This window comes from Nicotiana tabacum, chromosome 12 (genome assembly GCF_000715075.1).
Source record: "Nicotiana tabacum cultivar K326 chromosome 12, ASM71507v2, whole genome shotgun sequence".
NCBI classification, from domain to species: Eukaryota; Viridiplantae; Streptophyta; class Magnoliopsida; order Solanales; family Solanaceae; genus Nicotiana; species Nicotiana tabacum.
Genome location: NC_134091.1, coordinates 75,842,292 through 75,864,516, shown reverse-complemented (window position 1 = coordinate 75,864,516; position 22,225 = coordinate 75,842,292). Strand labels below are relative to the sequence as shown.

General features: G+C 36.6%; 1 protein-coding gene across 1 annotated transcript; it reads left to right on the top strand.

The window, feature by feature from the left end:
- Positions 1–9,643: 9,643 nt before the first annotated feature.
- LOC142167220 (zinc finger BED domain-containing protein RICESLEEPER 2-like) lies at positions 9,644–12,386 on the top strand. Its single transcript, XM_075227378.1, has 5 exons — positions 9,644–9,719; positions 10,549–10,675; positions 11,242–11,350; positions 11,457–11,742; positions 11,878–12,386. The coding sequence occupies exons 1-5, from the start codon at positions 9,644–9,646 to the stop codon at positions 12,384–12,386; spliced, it is 1,107 nt and encodes a 368-aa protein (XP_075083479.1).
- The last annotated feature ends 9,839 nt before the right edge of the window (positions 12,387–22,225 follow it).

Below are 22,225 nucleotides of genomic sequence, written 5' to 3'. Positions count from 1 at the left end.
TATTGACGTCCCTTTTGTCGGGGACACTGCATGTTGTGCCTGCAGGTCCTGATAGACATCTGGATAGACCTTCCCAGTAGACAGAGTCAAACATCAGCTTGGTTGGTAAGCTATACTTCCTCGGAGTTACAAGGTCCAGACCTTGGAGTCAATTTTATATATACCGGTTTGATGGTTAGGTCGAGGCCCTGTCACCATGTTACAGTTCAGTTATCTCTAGAGGCTTGTATATGAGTCATGTATATGTTGTATATCAGTATTATGGCTGCCCTGTGTACATGTTAGTTTGGTATTGCTTGTTGTACACATTCATGGTGGCCTCGTCGGCCTTGATTGGTATTGTCAGCTCACATTTAGGCCTCGTCAACCTAAGTTGAGATTTACCCCTCCGGAGTCAGTGTTATAGAGTGGTACGCTCGGGCCAAGTATGGCATCGGGTGTTGGCCACGCCTCCCCAGGTTTGGGGCATGACATAGATGAAGAAAGAGAAGTTTCCTAACACCTCATAGCCCGTCGAAGATAAGTACGAACGTCTCCGCACTGATCTGCAGGACTTTATTAGGCCTGCTCATGACTTGTGAGACCTATGTGAACCTAGTGCTCTGATACCAAGCTATCACGATCCAATTCCCACTATAGGCCGGGATGGTGCCCAACGCCGCCGTTAGGCAAGCCAATGGTGAACTATCCATTTAATTATTTATTTTATTATTTTTAAAGTCATGAATTTTATTTAATAAAGAAACCAAGAATAAATAGCCATGGTGATATAAAGCATAAAATAAAACGTAAGAGTGAAATAGTGATATTAATAGACAAAAATCATAAATATCTACTAAAAATTCCCAAAACCCGATGTCACAAGTGCACGAGCAATCTAGTAGAATATACAAACCACTATAACTACTGTCCGAAATGAAACAGACAGAAATATAAACCAAAGTGCAACAGGAAGGAGACTTCGGGTGCTGCTAATCGGAGCATGGAGGAGCAGCTCACCACTAAGTCTCCGGGTAGTGTGGATGCGCGCCTGATCGGATACCAGATGTACTTGCCTCAGTACCTGTAGCATGAGTACGTAAACAATATGTACTCAGTAAGTATCTAGTCTAACCTCGAAGTAGTAGTGACGAGGGGTCGACATCGACACTTACTAGAGATCAATAAATAAAGTGCAGAAATTATAAATAGGCATGAAACACAACAGTAACAATGGAATAAGAAAACAATAAATAATGATCCCTTATCAAAATGTCAATTTAAAATCTCCAATTATCATATGCCAATTTTTTAACAAATAAGATCCATCAAGTAATTATCAAATCTCAAGTCATGAAGGAAATACCAAGTACAACCGGACTCCTAGCGATATCACACATGAATTATGCCGAGGTAGTACGACCCGATCTAGAATAATCATGTACAATACCGAAGGTCGACCGACTCGAACCATAGATGCATCTAAATATACTATCGAGGCGTTCGGCCCGATCTACAGGAATAGAGAAACTCTACAAACTAAGGTCAACGACTACAACACAGGAATAGCACTCAAAGAAGGCATAATTTCCACCTACAATCAAGTATTCCACCAAAACTCAAAATAATGAAGCTCGGTCTCATAAAATCCCATATCCAATTTCAATTATAAATTCAAGTAATTAAACTAACAAGTTGGGTTCAAACACTACAAGTATTGCATGGTAAAGTCCTAATTTAAGTCTACCCGGACATAAGCATGATTTTAGCTACGCACGGACTCTCGTCACTTTGTGCATACGTGGCACCCATAATTATTAGAAAATGACAAGGTTAGGCAAGAGAGTTACCTTGCTTTCAATTCCACTACTCACCTCTTTAACTACACTAATCACCTTAAATCAGTATCGAGCAATCCGAAACTAGCCAAAGGTCGTACAAACTAATAAATATGTGCTCAAAAGTTCATAATTTAACTATTAGAGTAATTATCCAACCCAATTTGGAAGATTTCTATAAGTCACCCACGGTCCCACGTGCCCGGATTCCAAAAATATTTTAGAATAAAGTTACCCATGACCTTGTGAACTCATATATATAATTTTTACTCAGTTCCATAATTATTATTGTGGTCTAATCCTATTTTTATCAAAACCCTAGGTTTTTCAACATAATCCCATAATTTCTATAATTTTTATGTTAAAATCTATCCATAATCTATATATTAAACTCTCATTATGTAGGAATTACTTATCTCAAGATGCAAGGTGAAAATCCCTCTCTAAAAAGATCCAAAATCGGCCAAGAGATATTTGAAATAAAGAAAATGGCCTAAGTCCCATTTTTAAAATAACCTACTGCCCAGGTATCCCTTCTTCTTGATCGCGAATGAAGCCTCGCGATCGTGAAGAAAAACATTGACACTGCCCTGAAAATGGTCTTCGCAAACACGATAGTAAGCTCACGTTCGTGAAGGCTTGCCCAGCCAAAGCTACGCGAATGCAGCCCACCCTCGCGAATGCGAAGGGCAATTGACCAGCTGACCCCCAGACCTAGTTTCTCCTACACGAACGTGGTAAGGTCATCGCGAATGCGGTAAGGTCATCACGAACGTGGAGACCGCTGGTCCCAAGCCATCATGAATGCTACCCATTCTTCACGAACGCAACGTACAAAAATACCCAGCCCCGAATTCCTTCATCACGAATGCGATACCAGTTCCGCGTTCGCGAAGAAGGAAACCAGAACCAGCATTTTTGCAATTTTGGACATAGCTCCGGGTGGTCCAAAATACACCCGAGCAACCTGGGACCCTATTTAAATGCACCAACAGGTCCATAAACATAATACGGACCTGTTGGAAGCCTCAAAACACATAAAATTTGAGTTGTAGGAGCCTTGTAGTGAACTTGTGGGTCTTAAATGGATATTAATAAATACTTTGGATTATATTTTGCTGTATTTGGGATATCTAATTGTAGATATTGAATTGTTGGTGATGTTTGATAATTTGGAGCATCGTAGTATTTTTTGGAGATTCAAGCTTGAGGTAAGTTGATTAAAAATTACTTATCTTGAGGGATTTTTGCTAAAAGCATGGTTTGAGTAAATATGTGAGATTATTTATAAAGTATAACGATCTGATCAGTTATTTTGAGATTGGAATTCCGTTCGGTGGTTTGAGGTTTTGAGTAACTTCATATGATGCATTATGACTTGTGTGTATGGTCGGTTTTGGTTTCAATTGGTTCGGGATTGATTTGGAAGAATGACTCTCGATTTGGAAGCTTTAAGTTGGAAGAGTTGACCAAGGTTTGACTTTTGGGTAAACGGACTCAGAATCGGGTTTTGATTATTCTTATAGGTTCATATGATGATTTTAGACTTGTAAGTATGTTCAAATTTGATTTTGGAGGTTCCTAGAAGAATTCGACACTATTCGTCGAAAGTTGGTAATTTAAAGAATTTAAGAGTTTATAAGTTTAACCAAAAGTTGACTTTGATGTTATTGGACTTCAACTGGTGTTCCGAGAATTAGGATAGGTCTATATAGTTGAATTGAACTTGTGTGCAAAGTTTGGAAGTAATATGAAGTGTGTAAATGTGATTCAGATACTCTTTTGAGTGAATGAAGATTTAACAACTTAAGAGAAATTCTATTTGGTTAGAGCCTTGATTCTTTGTTGTGATGTTCCTGTGGGTGTTTTGAGCCTTTGAAAAAGTTTGGATAATATATTTGTACTTGTTGGTATGATTGGATAGAGTTTCGAGAGGTTCGGGTGTGTTTTGGATCATTGGTTGAGAGATTAGTTAAGTCATATTGTGAAAGTCTGGGAGACAGTGGTGGAGCTAAGGGTGAGGAGGAGTGTGTCTATTTCCGAGAACCAATTCAGGTTTGTGTCGGGGCGCTCGACTACAGAGTCCATTCACCTTGTTAGGAGTTTGATGGAGCAGTATAGGGAGAGGAAGAGGGACTTGCATATGATGTTCATCGACTTAGAAAAGGAATATGATAAAGTCCCGAGTGAGGTTTTGTGGAGGTGTTTGGAGGCTAGAGGTGTACATGTTGCCTACATTAGGGTCATTAAGGTCATGTATGATGGAGCAAAGACCCGAGTGAGGATGGTGGGAGGGGACTCGGATCATTTTCCGGCCATGATGGGGTTGCACCGGGGGTCGACAGTCAACCCTTTTTTTTTGCTCTGACGATGGATGTTCTGACGCGCCACATCCAAGAGGAGGTGTCGTGGTGCATGTTATTTGCAGATGATATTGTATTGATTGAAGAGACACGAGGCGGTGTGAACGTGAGGTTAGAGGTGTGGAGGCAGACCCTAGAGTCTAGAGGTTTCAAGCTGAGTAGGACCAAGACAAAATACTTGGAGTGTAAGTTCAGTGGTGAGACTCGGAGAGAGGAAGGGGAGGTGAGGCTGGAGTCACAAGTCATACCTAGGAGAGGAAGTTTTAAGGACCTTGGGTCTATTATTTAGGGGGATTGGGAGATTTATGAAGATGTAACACATCCTATTGGAGCAGGATGGATGAAATGGAGACTCGCTTCTGTTATTTTGTGTGACAAGAAGGTGCCACCAAAACTAAAAGGTAAGTTCTACAGAGTGGTGGTCAGACCGACTATGTTGTATGGGGCTGAGTGTTGGCCTGTCAAGATCGTCCATGTCCAGAAGATGAAGGAAGAAGAGATGAGGATGTTGATATGGATGTGCGGGCACACCAGGTTAGATAGGATTACGAATGAGGTTATTCGCGACAAGGTGGGTTTGGCCCCCATTTAGGACAAGATGCAGGAAGCGAGGCTTAGGTGGATTGGACATGTGATGAGGAGGAGCACACATGCCCCGGTGAGGAGGTGTGAGAGGTTTACATTGGAGGGCCTACAGAGAGGTAGAGGTAGGCCGAAGAAGAAGTGGGGAGAGGTGATTAGGCAAGACATGGCTCAGCTTCAGCTGACCGAGGACATGACCCTTGATAGGAAGGTGTGGAGGTCGAGGATTACGGTAGTAGGGTAGGTGGTAGATTATTCATATTAGTAGTATTAGTACACACTCTCGCATTCTGTTAGTAGTAGGTTTCTATGACTACCCGTCATTTTCGTTCTTTCATCATCTTATTATCGTGTTGTTTTAATGTTGCTTTTACATGGCTTTTTGGTGTTGTCTCTCCTTGTCTATCTTTTAATTAATGTGGTACTTATGTTTTCCTGAGCCGAGGGTCTATTGAAAATAGCCTCTCTAACTTCACAAGGTAGGGGTAAGGTCTGTGTAAATACTACCCTCCCCAGACCCCACGATGTGGGATAATACTGGGTATGTTGTTGTTGTATTAGTTAAGTTAAGGATTTGGAGTTTGACCACAGTCAATATCAGGCCAAGATGACCTCTTTTGGGTGTTTTGAGTGCGCGAGCAGGTACGTAGAGTATTTTATGATTGAAACGCATATATGGTTTGTGTCCGGGAGGTTCCGAATGAGTTCTGGGTGCTAAAACGAAGACTTTCCGATTGCTGATTTTTCTGGTGTAAACAATTCCGAAAATGCCGATTATGTCCCTAAAATTTCAAACTTCCTTTAAGACTTCAAAACATCATATCTCACTCATTTTAAGGCCAAATTATGTGATTCAAAAAAGCTATCTTAGGTGTAATCTCGCAAGGATCATGTTGGAATTATCAAATGTGAGTTTAGAGATCATCTAAGATTTGATTCGAGGTGGGACAGCTGCTGTATTTTTACTTATTTTGGAATTTAGTTAGTTTTCCTCACAAGGTTTTAGAGCTCGGGAAGGGGCAATTTTTGAGGCATATTTTATCTACTTCATTGGGATAAGTAAGTCTAACTCAAATTTATTATTGTAACATGAATATATCATTGATTTTAGCTCTAAATCGAGAAATATTAAAGAAAACAATAGGGTTTTGGCTTGAAGGATAAGAAAGTGCATTTTGGGGGTTTCGGCAAAAATTCTCTAAAGTGAAAAATGAAAATTTGAACCACGATTTGGAATCGTTTTTGGATGAGACTTGTATATATGGACTCATATTTGAATGGGTGTTCGAGATTTGTGGGTTTTTCAGGTTCCGAGGTGCGGGCCCGATTGACTTTTTGGTTAACTTTGAGTATTTGATTAAAGATTCGACCATTGTCATTTGGGTTTGATTCCTATGGAATTATTTGATATTATTGAGTTATTTTTAGCTAGATTCTAGCCATTCGGAGGTCGATTCGCGTGGGAAGGCATTTTTAGAGTATTGATTTGGCTTATTTGAGGTAAGTATCTTATCTAAACTTGGTTAAGACACTAGTTGTCTGAGTTATTAGTGATAGCTACGTGCTCTAGGTGACGCACATGTGTTGGGTTGAGCCCATGTGCATGCACCGGGGTATTATCCATGCTCGGGATAGTGCTTAGGCTATGTTAATCCTTGAATTGATTGCTAAGCTTCATGTTGTTATGTTTCTTTTTTGTTTGTACCCCTTTGTAAGATAATTGGATCATGTTAGAGGTTACATATAGGTTAATCCCCTGATTGAACATGATAACTGCTATTTTGTGATGAAATTGCCTAATTTGAGATATGGTAGTACACTTCGCATAGCCATACACCTTAGCATGTCATTTATATCAGTCCATGAGTATGTAATTTGATATTCATTTTTTATGTATATGTATTCTTGTATATATGCTTTCTAGGTGATATGGACTGGACTGATAGCACGTGAGTGGTCCGTGTTGGTTCGAGTTACTATTGGCACGTGAGTTGTCCATGAAGTTATTACTATTGGCACGTGAGTTATCTGTGCGGTTGTTATGGTTGGCACGTGAGTTATCCGTGTAGTGTGTGGATAAAGATCCATCCCCCTAGGGTCACCCTCTCATGTTTCTCTCTTGATGATGTACACGCAGGTTGTAGAAAATCGAAGGGTTTCTGGTTGATGTGGCAATTCTTGGAACGTCGCAGTACTTATTAAAGTGTGGTATAGTAACAGTCATTTCTGGAATGACATAACAATAGTTAACTATAATTATGTTGTAATTTCATGAATATATTGATATTTTTTACCAAAAAATGAGTTAAGATACCAAAAAACTGACAAAAAAGATAAATACCATTGCTAGCATACGAGAGATGCCAAATTATCTTTTCTTGTCCCTCCTTTATATATATATATATTATTCTTGTTTTTAACTTGCTTTTATGTTGTAATGGTATATCAAACTTAGATCTATAGATATATGGCTTCTTTTATATATATTTCTTAAATCTTATACTTTTTTAAGAAGATTTCTTAAGGTTGGCACTGTGATCCCTCTGGATCTACACTGTAAGCAGTTTTTCTGAGAAAAGTGGAAATGATAATTCTCAGTTGGCTTATAGATGGTTATTTATAACCTTTGGGTCATCCTAAAGAACAACTTCTTAAGAAGTTATTAGGTTTAATTATTACATATAAGAGAAGACATGTATCCATATATTTGATTTTTAGATCTAACTTTTCTACATAATATTGAGTTAAGAACTTGAATATTATCCTTATGGAACCTAATGGTCTCTTGAACTAAGAACAGGAAGCATTAAAGTTATCATCATTAATTTTGTTGTAATTACTTGCAGATCTAAGCCATATCTTTCTTCCACCCTCTCCCCTCCCCTTCAAAAAATTCCTTCTCTTCTCCAACTTCTTCATCTTCCTCCTCATCATCCTCCTCCAATCCCAAACTCAAAGAAGAAATTAGCTTTTCTGATTTGCAGCAATCAATTGATGACTGAAAGATCCCTAAACATCCACAGTCTATAATTTACAAGTCTTCATGATGGCCCTTAACCAGTGATTACTATATTTCTACAATTGAGCAAACCATTCCTCTTGAATCAGATCATGAGGAAATCATACTTTTAAACTCCAAGTCTATAGAAAAATATAGGCGAAAATATAATTATATCCATTTTGATTTAGTACAGATTGCAGCTAGACCTATGTCCAGATAAGGTCTAGACATGACTCTACTCCTCTGTATTAGAGATTCTAGATTTTTAGACTTCAATAAATCCCTCCTAGGAATGGTAGAAACCAGCCTCTGTAGTGGGCCAATTTACTTTGATTGTTTTCCTAATTTTACAATTTCTCTTAGAAATAAAAATATCTTAGATTCTTTAACTCTTAATGTTAAAATAGCTAATTATAAAACCAAAACTGGATCCTTACCGGTAGCAATTATTTATAGAATACAGTATAAAGCCATGAGTTCAGCCTTTAATACTGGAGCCATGAAAACCCTCCATAAAGGAGAAACTATTCTTTTCAAAACAGATCGACAAAAATCTCATCTGTCAATACCAAAACCCATTTCTTGGAGCCAAATTTCTCTACCACAAAACTGGTTACTTCAAGATGCTACTCAGGCTAAGAAACCAGAAAATACTATGGTCTCTCAGATCCAACAATACTCTAGCGGATCTATAGCTATCTCCTTCCAAGGGTCCCTTAGCCAAAGAGTCTTTGTCTCTTCCTCTTCGGAACAGTCTGAGATTTAGTCTAGAAGACATTCAATATCTTCCTTTCCTTCTAGGATCGAAACTATTAATTTTGACTCTAGAATCCCACAAGCTAAATATTCTGTAGAAACAACCCCTCCGACAGAAGTTAATTATGAACAACCTTAATCTCCCACTTACTCAACTTTAGGTGCTGAATTAGGTGTTTTGGAAAAAGATTTTCAAATTTATAAAGAAAAACTTCAAGCAAATTTTTATTCACAAGAAAATATTTTCAAAAGAACTTGATTTTTCCAGAATTTTCAAGGAGACGAAAGAAAAAATCTCCAAAGTATTTACTGTAAGTCTTTAAACTTCATAAAAGAGCAAATTAATTTCTTTGAATGGTTTGAAGCTTATATTGAATATCACCAATTAGATTTTCCTTTTTCTAAATCACTTAACGTTTCAAAATTTTGGAAAACCTCCTCTGGAGAGGAAGTCATCTCACAACTTCCTCCAGCACAAGGATTTTCAACAAGTTATGCAAATACTTCAGTAGTAGATAATCCTTTCAAATTAAAAAAATGAAAATGAATCTATTACAGGCAAAGATATTAAAAATATTTTTGAACAAATTAATTATACAAAAAAATATTTAGAATCTCTTGGTGAATATTTAATTAAAAAACCACCTTCAGCATCTACTAGTTCTAAGCCAGCAGAAACATCCATTTGTTCAATCCCTTTATTAAAACCTTATGAGATCCCTAGAACTTTCGCTACGGAACTTCGGATCCACCAAGCTAAAGACTATCCTCAGTTCTCTGACCTTCAGCGTAGGATCCTAGAAATTGAGAAAACCCTGATAGCTCAGGATACCCCAACTAATGATTCTTCTATACAGGTTCTCCGAGAAGTCGATTTTGACCAAGGAACCAATTCACAGACAGAACAACTCCATGACAATCCTCCCCTAGAAATTTTCCCTGTTAGAACAGGATCCTTCAACTGGCGTCAACCCCAAACACTTAACTATTCTAGAGTTACCCATCCTGATGTAGCCTTAGAAGAAAGACCCAATGTTATGCAAAACAATTAAAATACCAATAATATCTATGAATGGAACATAGATGGTAGTTCTGAATACAATATTTTGGCCAAATTACAGCAAATGACTATGGTAGCCAATGCATACCAAACTTCTCATAACTGTTCTGACCAGCTTACTACCCATGTCTTAGTAGCAGGTTTCACTAGGGGTGTTCAAAACCGAACCGAAACCGAAAACCGAAAACCGAACCGCAAAAGTGGATTAATAGCTTATTGGTATTGGGTTAACGGTTTAACAGACGGGGAACGTATTAAAAATTTTTTATTAACGGCTTATCGGTTTGGAGGCGGATTATTTAATTTTCTTAACGGATAATCCGTTAACCCGTTAAATATATATATATATATATATATATATATATATATATATATATATATATAATTTATTTTTATCCATATTACTACTATATTTATTTTTTATCTTTTTAGTTTGAGTGGGACACCTAGCTTTCCCTTAAGCTTTATTTCCTCCCGTTCTCCTAATCCCTTCCCCACTGGATTAACATTTAACATTTACAATAGTCCCCTTTAGAAACCCTAGCTTCTAATCCCAGCGGCCAGCCCTCTGGCCCCTTTCGCCTCTCCCTCTAACAAGAAATTCTCAAACAACAACCATGCACAGTCACACACACGCATAGCCAGCAGATCAAGGAAGAAGTAAAGAGGAAGTCAAAAAATGTATGGCCATGCTTTGCAAGTTAAAGATTCATAATCAATTCTAATCATTCTTTTCTTCACTTCAATTGAAAATCAGGTTGATATTCAGTTAAAGAATGTTATAACACAAGCCTGAATAATATTTGAGTTGATAAATATTTGGTTGATATTCAGTTAAAGAATGAAGTTTTTCTATATGAGTTGATAAATAGGGATAGCTTTTCCATTACTTATTAGCAGTATCTTTAACTGAATTTCCTCAAACTAACTATTATTTCTGTCTTAATTTGATCTTGTGTCTTTCTGCAGATAGTTCCTTAATTTGTAGCATGGCTGAAAATATACAAAGTCATAAGGTGATGGGTGAAAGTGGGGCTTCTAATTCAAAAGCAATAAGTCAAGCTGAAACAACGGAGTCAAATATAACCAAAAAAAGGTCTGTTGTGTGGGATCATTTTACAGAAATTATTACTTCCGAAGGGAGTACAAAAGCAAAATGTGACTATTGCATTATTGGGTATTGTTTTAAGACCAAAGATGGTACGTCGACACTTCTTTCTCATATGTTTAAGTGTCCTATACGCCCTGCTATTGTTGATAAAAAATAATCAAATTTAGGCTTTAAATTTGTTCCGGGGGTGACGTAGTTATTGTTACTTGAAAATTTGATTAAGAAGAGTGTAGGAAGGTGTTATGTCGTATAGTAATAGTTGATGAACTTATCTTTGTTGAGAAAGAAGGTTTTAGAGACTTTATGAAAGTAGCGCAACCTTATTTTCGGATCCCTTCCCGTAGTACTGTAACTAGGGATTGTTTTGATCTTTTTAATGAAGAAAAGCAAAAGTTGAAGAGGTCTTTTATAGAAACGAAACAAAGAGTATGTATTACCACTGATACTTGGACTTCTATACAAAGAATCAATTATATGTGTATCACTTTCCATTGGATTGATAGTGAATGGAATATGCATAAGAGAATAATTAATTTTTATCCTATTGTTAGTCATAAAGACGAAGCTATGGCAAATGGTATTGGTAGGTGCTTACGTGAGTGGGGGATAAATAAGATCTTCATTGTCACAGTTAATAATGCAAGCTCAAATTATGTGCCAGTAAAAAAAATTGTCTAAGAAATTAACAAAAATGGGAACTAATTTGATGAACGGTAATCACCTTCACGTGAGATGTATGGCTTACATCATGAATCTTGTGGTCCAGGATGGTTTAAAAGAATCTCCAGTGTCTATTGAACGTGTTAGGCATGCAGTGAGATATGTTAGGCAATCTCTTGCGAGGTTGAAGAGGTTTCAAGAATATTTTGAGGATGAACAACTAAATTGTAAAAAACCTTTATGCTTGGATGTTCCAACTAGGTGGAATTCCACCTACTTGATATTGCGTAGGACAGTTGAATTTGAAAGTGTATTTTCACATTATGCTTCTAGTGAAATTGGCCTGAGACATTATCTTGATCATTCTTATATTGAAGTTGGAATTCCTACAGGTGAACTTTTGAGTAGTGATTAGGAGAATGTAAAATGAATTACAAAATTTCTTGAAATCTTTTATCTTCTTACTTTGAAAATATCTGGATCATGTTATGTTATATCGAATATTCATTTTCTGGAAATTTGTGCAGTTGTTGTTTATTTGAAGCAATTGATAGCAAATGAAGATACAGTTTTAAGTGAAATGGCAAAGAAGATGAAAGAAAAGTTTGATAAGTATTGGGGTGATCCAGGGAAAATGAACAAGATAATTTTTATCTCATGTATTTTGGATCCACGTTACAAGCTCGAATCAGTTGGCTATGCACTTGTAAAGATGTTTAGTCAAGATCCGAGGGCAACTATACAAGCAGAAGTGAAGAAGTACATGACTTCATTATTTAGTGAGTATGTAAAGTCCGGCTCAAAAGATGTCGTGCTTGCTTCATCTTCAGATTGTTCTTCATTGGACACTTCTACTTTCGGGCTTTCTGGCAGTCAAGTAAGCACCCAAAATACAGGACTTTTAGAATCACTCATACAAGATATAAAAAAATATAAAAATGGGAGTGGAGGTGTGGATACTAGAACAGAGTTAGATAAATATTTTGGTGAAGAAACTGAGGATGACACTAAAGAATTTGATGTTCTTCTCTGGTAAAAATTGAACTCAGTTAGATTTCTTGTTCTTGCGAAGATGGCTCGTGATATATTAGATGTTACGGTTTCAAGTGTGGCATTTGAATGTGTGTTTAGTATGGGAGGACGTCTTCTTGATTCATTTAGGAGTTCATTAACTCCTAAATTGGTGCAAGCTCTAGTGTGTCTTCAAGATTGGCTTCGAAATAAAAAATTAAAACAACCTGTTAGTGTTGAGAAAGATCTTGATAAAATCGAGCAGCTTGAACAAGGTAATAATATTGTTACTATATTTTTTGTATATAATAGTTGTGGATATGCTTATATTTATCACACGACTCATTATTTTAATTTTTTTTCTTCAGATTTAGCTAGCGATGGAAAAGACCCTTCCGTAATTGACGTGTAGTATTAATATATCTGGTAAGAATTCAAATTATGGATGTGCATCAGTCATATTCCTTCCCTATGATTTATAGCTCTGTGAAACATATGTAATGGCTAATATCATGATAAGTGCGGGTTTATAGCTTTGTGAAGCATATGTAATAGCCATGTCTATCATGATAAGTGCAGGTTTATAGTATCACCAGACACTCATGTTAACACTCATGTTATCTGATTCTAAAGTATTCTAAACTATCCTATCTATGAGTTTGCTGAGAATATATTCTAAAGTTCATACAATATACTACAGATATCTGATTTGCTTATTATTTACAATTTGTTTCTTGGTCAGTTTTTTATGGCACTGGGGTAGAACTCATTATGATGTAAATACTTACAATTGAACTAGTTCTGTTTGGTTTAAGTCATTGAAGTATTATATTGGTAGTTGATGCCAGTGTATAACAGTTCAATTTTGGTCCTTGGATATGTTTGTGCGGGTGGTGTGACAATGTGGTCAGCTGTCTTTTCTTTTCTTTCAGTATTGTGAGTAATACTTGTTTTTAGGGTCTAAAACATCAACTTTCTTTGTTAATTGTAGGCCTGGATTATGCAGATCCAAAGAAGAAGAGCAATTTTGTTGGTAAAATTCTTATGGCTGCTGTGCTAACAGCACTATGCATTCTTATGCTCAAGCAGTCCCCATCTTCTAATACCCCAAGCAGTCCCCATTCTTATGTATCAGACGATAACCATCCACTTAAATGTAGTTGATATATATGTATGAGAAATGTTGCATGTATAAGAAATGTTGACTGTGTTGAAGTATGTTAAGTTTCAATCAACCGAAACTAAACCGATAACCATCCGATAATAGCTAAACCGATACCAATCCGCCCGATATCTTATCGGGTGGCTAGCAGATTAATACATTTAAAAGCCGATAACCGATAAGCTAAACCATTAAGAGTAAATAACTGCCTGATCCGCCCGATAAGCAGCCCTAGGTTTCACAGGTCAACTTAAGGGATGGTGGGATACCCATCTTAGCGAAGAAGATAAGAACCAAATTCTCCTAAGTGTCCGAGTTGAGTCAACGGGAGAACCAATTCTTAAGGATGGCCTTACCATTCCTGATTCAACCAACACCCTGATTTATACCATTATCAAAACATTCATAGGTAGTCCAGGTATCTTTAGGGAAAGGTCTTCTGATATACTTAACAACCTTAAGTGTAAAACCCTTTCTGATTTCAGATGGTATAAAGATTCCTTTCTTACCCGAATCTACAAAAAATCATATGGAAATCTCCCATATTGGAAATAAAAATTCCTAAATTGCCTACCTAAGTCTCTTAGGGATTTAGTTAAAGAGAAACTCCAAAAGCAGCATTCTGGTGATGTTATTCCTTACAAGCAAATCACCTATGGCCAACTTACCAGTCTTATTCAACATGTCAGTCTCAAAATTTGTCGACATAATAAGATATTGAGATAATTAGCCAAAGATAGAACACAGACCCACCGAGATCTAGATAGTTTATGTGAACAATTTGGTTTACCACCTTGTAGTAAAACGCCTCATAAGAGACGAACAACCAAGGTTATGGAGATTATGAAATGTAGGTCTTCTGCACCCAAGTTTAGGAAGACCAAATTATTTCCTTCTAAATTCAAAACCTTTCCCAGTAAATATAAACCAACAAACTTCCAAACTCCCAATTCTGACAAATGTTTCAAATGCAACAAACCAGGTCATATAGCAAAATACTACAAGTTGTCTAACAAAGTTTGAAATCTTGATTTAGATGAGTCTGTTCTTAACCAGATCGAACAACTTTTATTAGAGGATAGTGACACTTCTGATGTTGTTGATGATGAACTTGAACAGCAATTTAACCAAGTCGAAGATGATGACACAAAATCATCTTCATCCCAGTCTAGTCAAGAGGAACCTACGATTAATGTTCTCTCCAAAGAACAAGATCTTCTTCTTGAAATAATAAGCAATCTCCAAGACTCTGAGCAAAAGAAGTATTATCTCGAGCAATTCAAACGAACAATAGATAAGCCTTCTACATCTTCCTCTAGTATCTTTTCCAATCATCCTCAAGTTGCTAATACCTACAATATTACTGATATCCTAAGTGGATTCCCTTCCCAAAAATCTAAGGTAGTAAATACCCAAGATCTCCAAAATGAAATAGCATTCCTTAAGGAAGAAATTCGAGAAATTAAGGCTAGACAAGAATTAGACCGTCTTGTTTTCCAACGGCTCTCTACCAAACCTGAAGTGCCCAAACTAACTGAAACTAAACCAGTTGAACAAGAAGTTTTTATCAACCGCCTCTCCAGAATTTTTATAAGAAAATGGCATATGAGAGTCATCCTAATTGTCAATAAGTCCTTTACCTTGGATATCATTACCTTATTTGATACAGGTGTAGATTTCAACTGCATACAAGAAGGCCTCATTCCAACCAAATTCTTTGAAAAACCCAAAGAAGGTCATAGAACTGTAACTGCAGAAAACTAGGAATTAGCTTCAAACTCTCCAATCTTGAAGTTAGAACCTCTCTAGAAAAACCTTACTAATCATATTAGTAAAAACCTTACTAATCCAGTTATATTAGGTACTCCCTTCATCGAGGAGCTCATACATTTTATGGTAAAAAAATAAGGAATTCTAATCGAACGTATAGGAAGTAGAACCCTTCTTCCTTTTGATAGATCTCTGATGGCAAAGTTCTTGTCTACCATAAAAAGTAAAGAAGCACAGATCAATTTTCTCAAAGAAGAAGTAGCGTTCCAAAGGTTACAACAGCAACTTCGAGATTCTTCTCTCCAATCCAAGATAAAAACTTTAGAAACCAAAATCCAAAGAGAACTTTGTGTTGATTTACCTACAACCTTTTGGAATCGCAAGAAACACATTGTTAGGCTCCCTTACGAACATGACTTTGATGAAAAATCCATCCCCACAAAAGCTCGTCCTATCCAGATGAATCACGAGCTAACCATTTATTGTCAAAAAGAAATCGATGATCTTGAAAAATGCATAATCTCTCCAAGCAAATCCCCTTGGATTTGTGCTGCCTTTCATGTCAATAAAAACTCTGAAATTGAACGAGGTGTACCTCGATTAGTCATCAATTATAAACCTTTGAACAAAGCACTTCGCTGGATTAGATACCCTATTCCAAACAAAAAGGATTTACTTCAACGGCTTTATGCTGCAACTATGTTTTCAAAATTTAATTTAAAATCAGAATTTTGGCAAATTCAAATAGATCCCAAGAAAAGATATAAAACTGCTTTTATGGTACCATTTGGACAATACGAATGGAATGTAATGCAATTTGGTTTAAAATGCTTCTTTCGAATTTCAAAGGATAATGAATGATATTTTTAATCCTTTTTTAAAATTTATTATTGTTTATATTGATGATGTTTTAGTATTTTCTATTAGCATAGATCAACATTTTAAACATCTAAAGGTTTTTTTTAATGTTATCAAAAAAAATAGATTAATTTTATCAAAGACTAAATATAGTCTTTTTCAAATCAACATTTGATTTCTTGGGCACAATATCCAGCAGGGAACCATTGTCCCTATTCAAAGATCCATACAATTTGCTAACAAATTTCCTGACCAAATTTTAGATAAAACCCAGCTTCAAAGATTTTTAGAATGTGTTAATTATGTATCATATTTCATTTCAAGCCTTAGCAATTTGCTAAAATCTCTCCACGATAGGTTGAAAAAACCTCCACCTCCGTGGACTTTAGTCCGCACCAACGTTATCAAATTGAAAGTCAAAGACCTTCCTTTCTTATCTCTCCCTGATCCTTCTGCATTCAAAATAGTTGAGACTGATATATCAAACATTGGTTATAGTGGCATTTTAAAGCAGAAAAAAGATGACGAGCAAATTATTGTATTTGCATCAAAACATTGAAATAATTCCCAACAAAATTATCTTACAATTAAAAAAAATTAGCAATTGTTTTGTGTATTTCTAAATTTCAAGATGATTAATTAAATCAAAAAATTTTGTTAAGAATTGATTGTAAAGCTGCGAAATCCGTTTTATAAAAGGATGTACAAAATCTTGCTTCTAAACATATATTTGCTAGATGGCAAACTATTTTATCTATTTTTGATTTTGATATAGAATATATCAAAGGGAGCTCAAACTGTATTCCAAATTTTCTTACCCGAGAATTCTTGTAGGGGAGATAAAATACCAAGAAAAAAGAAAGCAGAAATTTCAGATTCTCCAATACCTGCTCTTCCTCCGCCGGAGGAAAATATTACTGAAACAGTACCCAAACAGTCTGCTACAGATGTTGTTTCCAAACAACATACCATTTTAGTTGCCTCCAAGAAACTCTCAAAAGGCACAGCTGGACCAAGCCATCCCAAATACAAAAAGCCATCAGACTACGCCATGAGCGGAGTCCCCAAAATTCATATGATAGAAAATTCAGAACCCATTCCAATTTTCAGTCCAAAAAGATGGGCAAACCTAGTTCAGGAAGAAGAATCTTAACAAGCTCAAACTCAACTAGCACAGACCATGACTACTCTTTGGACAGAAGAAGAATTCATGCAATGGCGCCAACTCATGGGAATTAAAGATCAAATGACCATGCCTGGCCTATTTAAAAAATAACTGAGAGATCAGTACCAATTATATAAAAATTATCGTTCCAATATGGCGGTATAAAGCCACGCATCTTCTTCCAACTCCGTGGCGGCCCAAAATCACACGGCCTCTTCACTTCCTGTGGTTGCTAAAAGCACCACATAAAAAATATTGGAGGCTATAAGCCCCATTGCAGGTACAGGATGTCTATCCAACATCCCAAAAACCACAACCAATCAGGCACTTTCTTCACCAGTGCCACAACTTATTTCTTCAAACAAAGGCTCCTCCTCCGAGGAACCTGCTTATATTAAGAATGAAAGTGTCTACCCACTCATTCAGGTTGAACCAGAATTCTGGCATTCTAACCCCCAAGAGGTATCTAAGAAAATACTTAGCCCTTCAGCCAATTTCATTCAAAACACCCACAAAAATACCCAAAAATACTATGAGTTCATTCTTACATATACCAGATCCTGCTTGTTTAAGTCCCACAAAAAAAAATAGAACCAATCAAATGTCACACATACTACGGTGTGGATTAACAAAATAATCTCACCAAAAAAATTGGGAACCCATCCAGCCAAATACAAAAGACTTTCTCAACCTTTTGATCCATAATTTTACAATTATTACGACTACCAGGCAGCATGGATGAATGCTTTCACCTTCCAAAACCAACTTGGAAAGCATTCATGGTTCATCCTCTAGAGTAAACAATTAACCTCTGAATTCCCTCAGTGATTTATACATCAATGGTGGCCTGCATATGGTCATAGAGCTGAAATCCTCCCAGCACCAGTAAAAGAAGGATATAATTATTTCTGCCACAGGTTTTTTAGTGAGCAGCAAAGACCCATACTCCTCCAATTTTCCCACAGATTTCATATCCCATGGATATGCTCCCATAAATTTTCTTTCCACAAGCCAGAAGGACATAAAGGACTACTATGGTTAGCCCTCCAAGGCCACTGCAAATGGTACAAAATGTGGGATTCATCCGAAGCCTATGTGCCAGCAGTAGACAAGTGGATTCTATCTCATCCGTTGTATCTAGCTATAATAGATGCTGCCGAAATATTATTTTTACAACAAAAGTCTATTGCAAATGCACAACTAGCCGGTTCCAGCAGCAGGCTTGATTTTATTCAGCAAATGAAAAAAATTCTTAATTCCCTCAAGACACAAATTCTAGGTCAACAAAATCAAGCATCTTCGTTTGAAAAATCATCATCATCATCATCATCATCAGAAGAAGAAGAAGAAGAAGAAGACTCTAATTTAATGTTCTAAGAAATTAATCAGAAATTACATCAGCGTGACAGCACAATGACATCACAATTGACATCATCCACGACATCAGCTAGCACTTACTCCTAATGACATCATGGATGACATTAGAAAACACTATATAATTTTTAGTTTTTGGCTATAAATAACCCCCCCCATATCACTTGTAAAACACACACCTTACACTACCAATTGCGAAAGAATTCTCACCCTCTCTCTAGAATTTGTTAGAGCTCTCTCTCTCTAAGTATATTATTATAAGTTTTTAACTTGTATTATCATTTTTTTAGTTTCAATAACAATCAAGTTTATATTTACTTTACTCTTGCTCAAGTTTATATTTATATTACTCTGTATTATGGTTGGTTAAACCACCTAATTTACTTTATCGCATTTTATTTAAATGGTCGGCTCTGCCCCATAAATTTATTTGTCTGCACTCTAATTTACTTTATTTTGCATGTTTAATTATATTATTGTTGCTTGCACTACTAGAAATTCGGCAAAAATCGACTACGGTCAACCGATCAATTTTGGTCGGTCAAAAGACCGGCCAAAAAGAGATCAAAGTTGGTTTTTTAAAATATTTTATTTTTTAATTTATTTTTACGAAACCGACCAACTTTGGTTGGTTTTCTTTGGCGCAAAAATGCGGGAAACTATTTTTGAGTCCCGTAAAATTTATTTTTCAAGAAACCGATCAATTTTGGTCGGTTTTTCATTTAAAATAAATTAAAATTAATATTAAAAAAACCAACTGAAATCGGTCGGTTAATTCAGCAGGTCATTTTAAAAAACCGACAGAATTCGGTCGGTAATTTTATTTTTTAATAAAATCGACCAACTTTGATCAGTCATTTTCGTGCGAAAATACAATTAAAGAGTATAAATGAAATAAATGACAGTCTTAAAATAAAATGCACAAATTGTCTAGTGGTAGAATAGTATCCTACCATAGTACAGACCCCGGTTCGATTCCCAAATGGTGCATTTTTTAATTACATAATTAAAATAACGACAACCTTTGGTCGGTTTTTTAGCAATTTTTTTTTTTTTAAATTTAATTGACCGACCAAAGTTGGTCGGTAATTTCCGACCAACTTTGGTCGGTATGTCCTTCCGACCTTCAAAATACCGCTCACACATTAATGGTCGAGTTTTGGACGATTATTGGCTGTTACCGACCAACTTTGATCGGTTTTTTTGGACGGTTTTTCTCGAATTTCTAGTAGTGAATTGCTTCCTGTCTTTACATTTATTTATTTTTTCCCTAAAACTGTAAATGCCTAATTTTTGCCTTGTATATATATATATATATATATATATATATATATATATATATATATATATTGATTGATTGATTGATTGAGGGAAGCTGAAAGTAAACTGGAAGTATATGAAAATGGATAGAAGCATTGTGCAACATTGATTGGTTGTAAAAAAGATAGAGATGGAACTGATCTCTAGATTGGACGCTGTGCTTGAGAAATAGAAGGAGAAGGTGAAAAAATTGAGGAGCAAATTGGTTAGGTCCAATGCTAGAGAAAATGTGCTTTGGTGTATTATCTTATGTAGTTTTATTATAGGTGTAACATCTAGCATGCAACTTGACTGTTTGAATCAAGGTGTACGGCAGTTGTCATAGGTGTTTAATGTGTTATCGTAGAACCTTTTGTTTATGTAATTGTAGAACCTTCTACTTGGATAACCTTTGGTTTATTTAATTGTAGTACATGTTGACGTATAATGTAAATTTTGTTATGAAATTATGCATAGTTTGATTAATATTTAAAATTTGGTTGTGTTGTTTGCTAAGTTTGGCTGTGGTTGGCATTTACGTGCAACCATTAAATGAAGTGTGGTGCTTCATAAAATTCTGGGTTTTTCTTTTGTCAAAAATATAGTGCTGATTGGCAGCTTATACATCTTCTTCTTCTTCACATTTATTCAACTTTCTTCTTCCGGACGTTAGATATGAACAAGACTTAAATACTATTTTCATGAATTTGAAATTTCTGCCTTAGCTTTAGGATGCATATGTGAGTCCTTCAAATGCGAGCAAGAAGCAACGGATGCTTTTGCAAAATAGACAAACACGGGTTAATATTAAGCTTAATATTTCACTAATTGAGATAAACGTACTTAAACATAGCTACAAGTCCCGAACATAATCAAAACCTAAAAGCACTTAAAACATAACTAACATAGATTGAAGGGATGTAGCTCTTTCTTCATGTAATTTTATCGGACAAGTTTAGGTGACAAACTGTAACGACCCGGCCAGTCGTTTTGAGAGTAATAGCCCCGATCCCCTATTTATTATTTTCCTCGTACCTTTTTCTGCTTATGTGACTTGCCGGAAGGTTTTGTTTTTGGTTTCGGAGTGTTTTGGGATACTTAGTCCCTAAAACGGGAGTTTAAGTCTTAGGATTTTTTACCGTAATCGAAACTCTGTGAAGATGACTCCGAAATGGAGTTTTGTCGGTTCCGTTAGCTCCGTTGGGTGATTTTGGACTTAGGAGCGTGTCCGGATTGTGTTTTGGAGGTCCGTAGCCCATTTAGGCTTGAAATGGCGAAAGTCGAATTTTTGGAGATTTGGGCCGGTAGTGAAAATTTTGATATCGGGGTCGGATTCCAATTCCGAAAGTTGGAGTAGGTCCGTAATGTTGAGTATGACTTGTGTGCAAAATTCGGGATCAATCGGATGTGGTTTGGTTGGTTTCGGCATCGATCGTCGAATTTGGAAGTTTCAAGTTCTTCAAGTTTGAATCGGAGGATGATTTATGATTTTAGCGTTGTTTGATATGGTTCGAGGGCTCGACTAAATTTGTATGGTATTTTAGGATTGGTTGGTATGTTTGGTCGAGGTCCCGGGGGACTCGGGTGAGTTTCGGGTGCTTAACGGATTGAGTTTGGGACTTGTGCAATTGCTGGAACTGTTGCACCTGGTGCAATCCCACCTGCGCACTTTGGGCCGCAGGTGCGGTGCCGCAGAAGCGTCCATGGAGCCGCAGAAGCTATTTTGACCGTGTCCAGCTGGGACTGCAGGTGCGGCCATAGATCCACATAAGCGGAAAAGGAGCGCAGATGCGGGCTTGCAGAAGCGGCCTTTGTTCGCAGATGCGGACTCAGCCCCACTTAAGTGATTTTCGCACCTGCGATGGGATTTCTGCAAGTGCGGTTGAAGGCTCGTAGAAGCGAGATTTCTAGGCAGAAAAGAGGAAAAATTGAGGGTTTGATTCATTTCTTCATTTTTGGATTTGGGAGCTCGGGAATTGGCGATTTTTCGAGGGATTTTCAGAGAGAGCTTTGGGGTAATAATTCCTAACTCATTTTTGGTTGTATTTCATTAATCTATAGTTGTTTCCTCCATTTAGTTTCGAATTTTGATTGAAAAGTTGGGAAAATTGGGGAAAATTTTCCTAACCGAATTTCCAAGTTTTGATTGGGATTTAAACACCGGATTTGGTTAATTTTGGTACGAGTAAACTCGTGAGTGAATGGTTGTTCGTATTTTGTGACCTTTACCCGATTC

Excerpts from the sequence above, each read along its gene's own strand:
- LOC142167220 (XM_075227378.1), top strand. The coding sequence starts at position 9,644 with ATGACTATGGTAGCCAATGCATACCAAACTTCTCATAACTGTTCTGAC. Across the intron at positions 11,351-11,456 it reads CAAGCTCAAATTATGTGCCA|GATGGTTTAAAAGAATCTCC; the intron begins GTAAAAAAAATT and ends CTTGTGGTCCAG. Across the intron at positions 11,743-11,877 it reads TGAAGTTGGAATTCCTACAG|TTGTTGTTTATTTGAAGCAA; the intron begins GTGAACTTTTGA and ends AAATTTGTGCAG.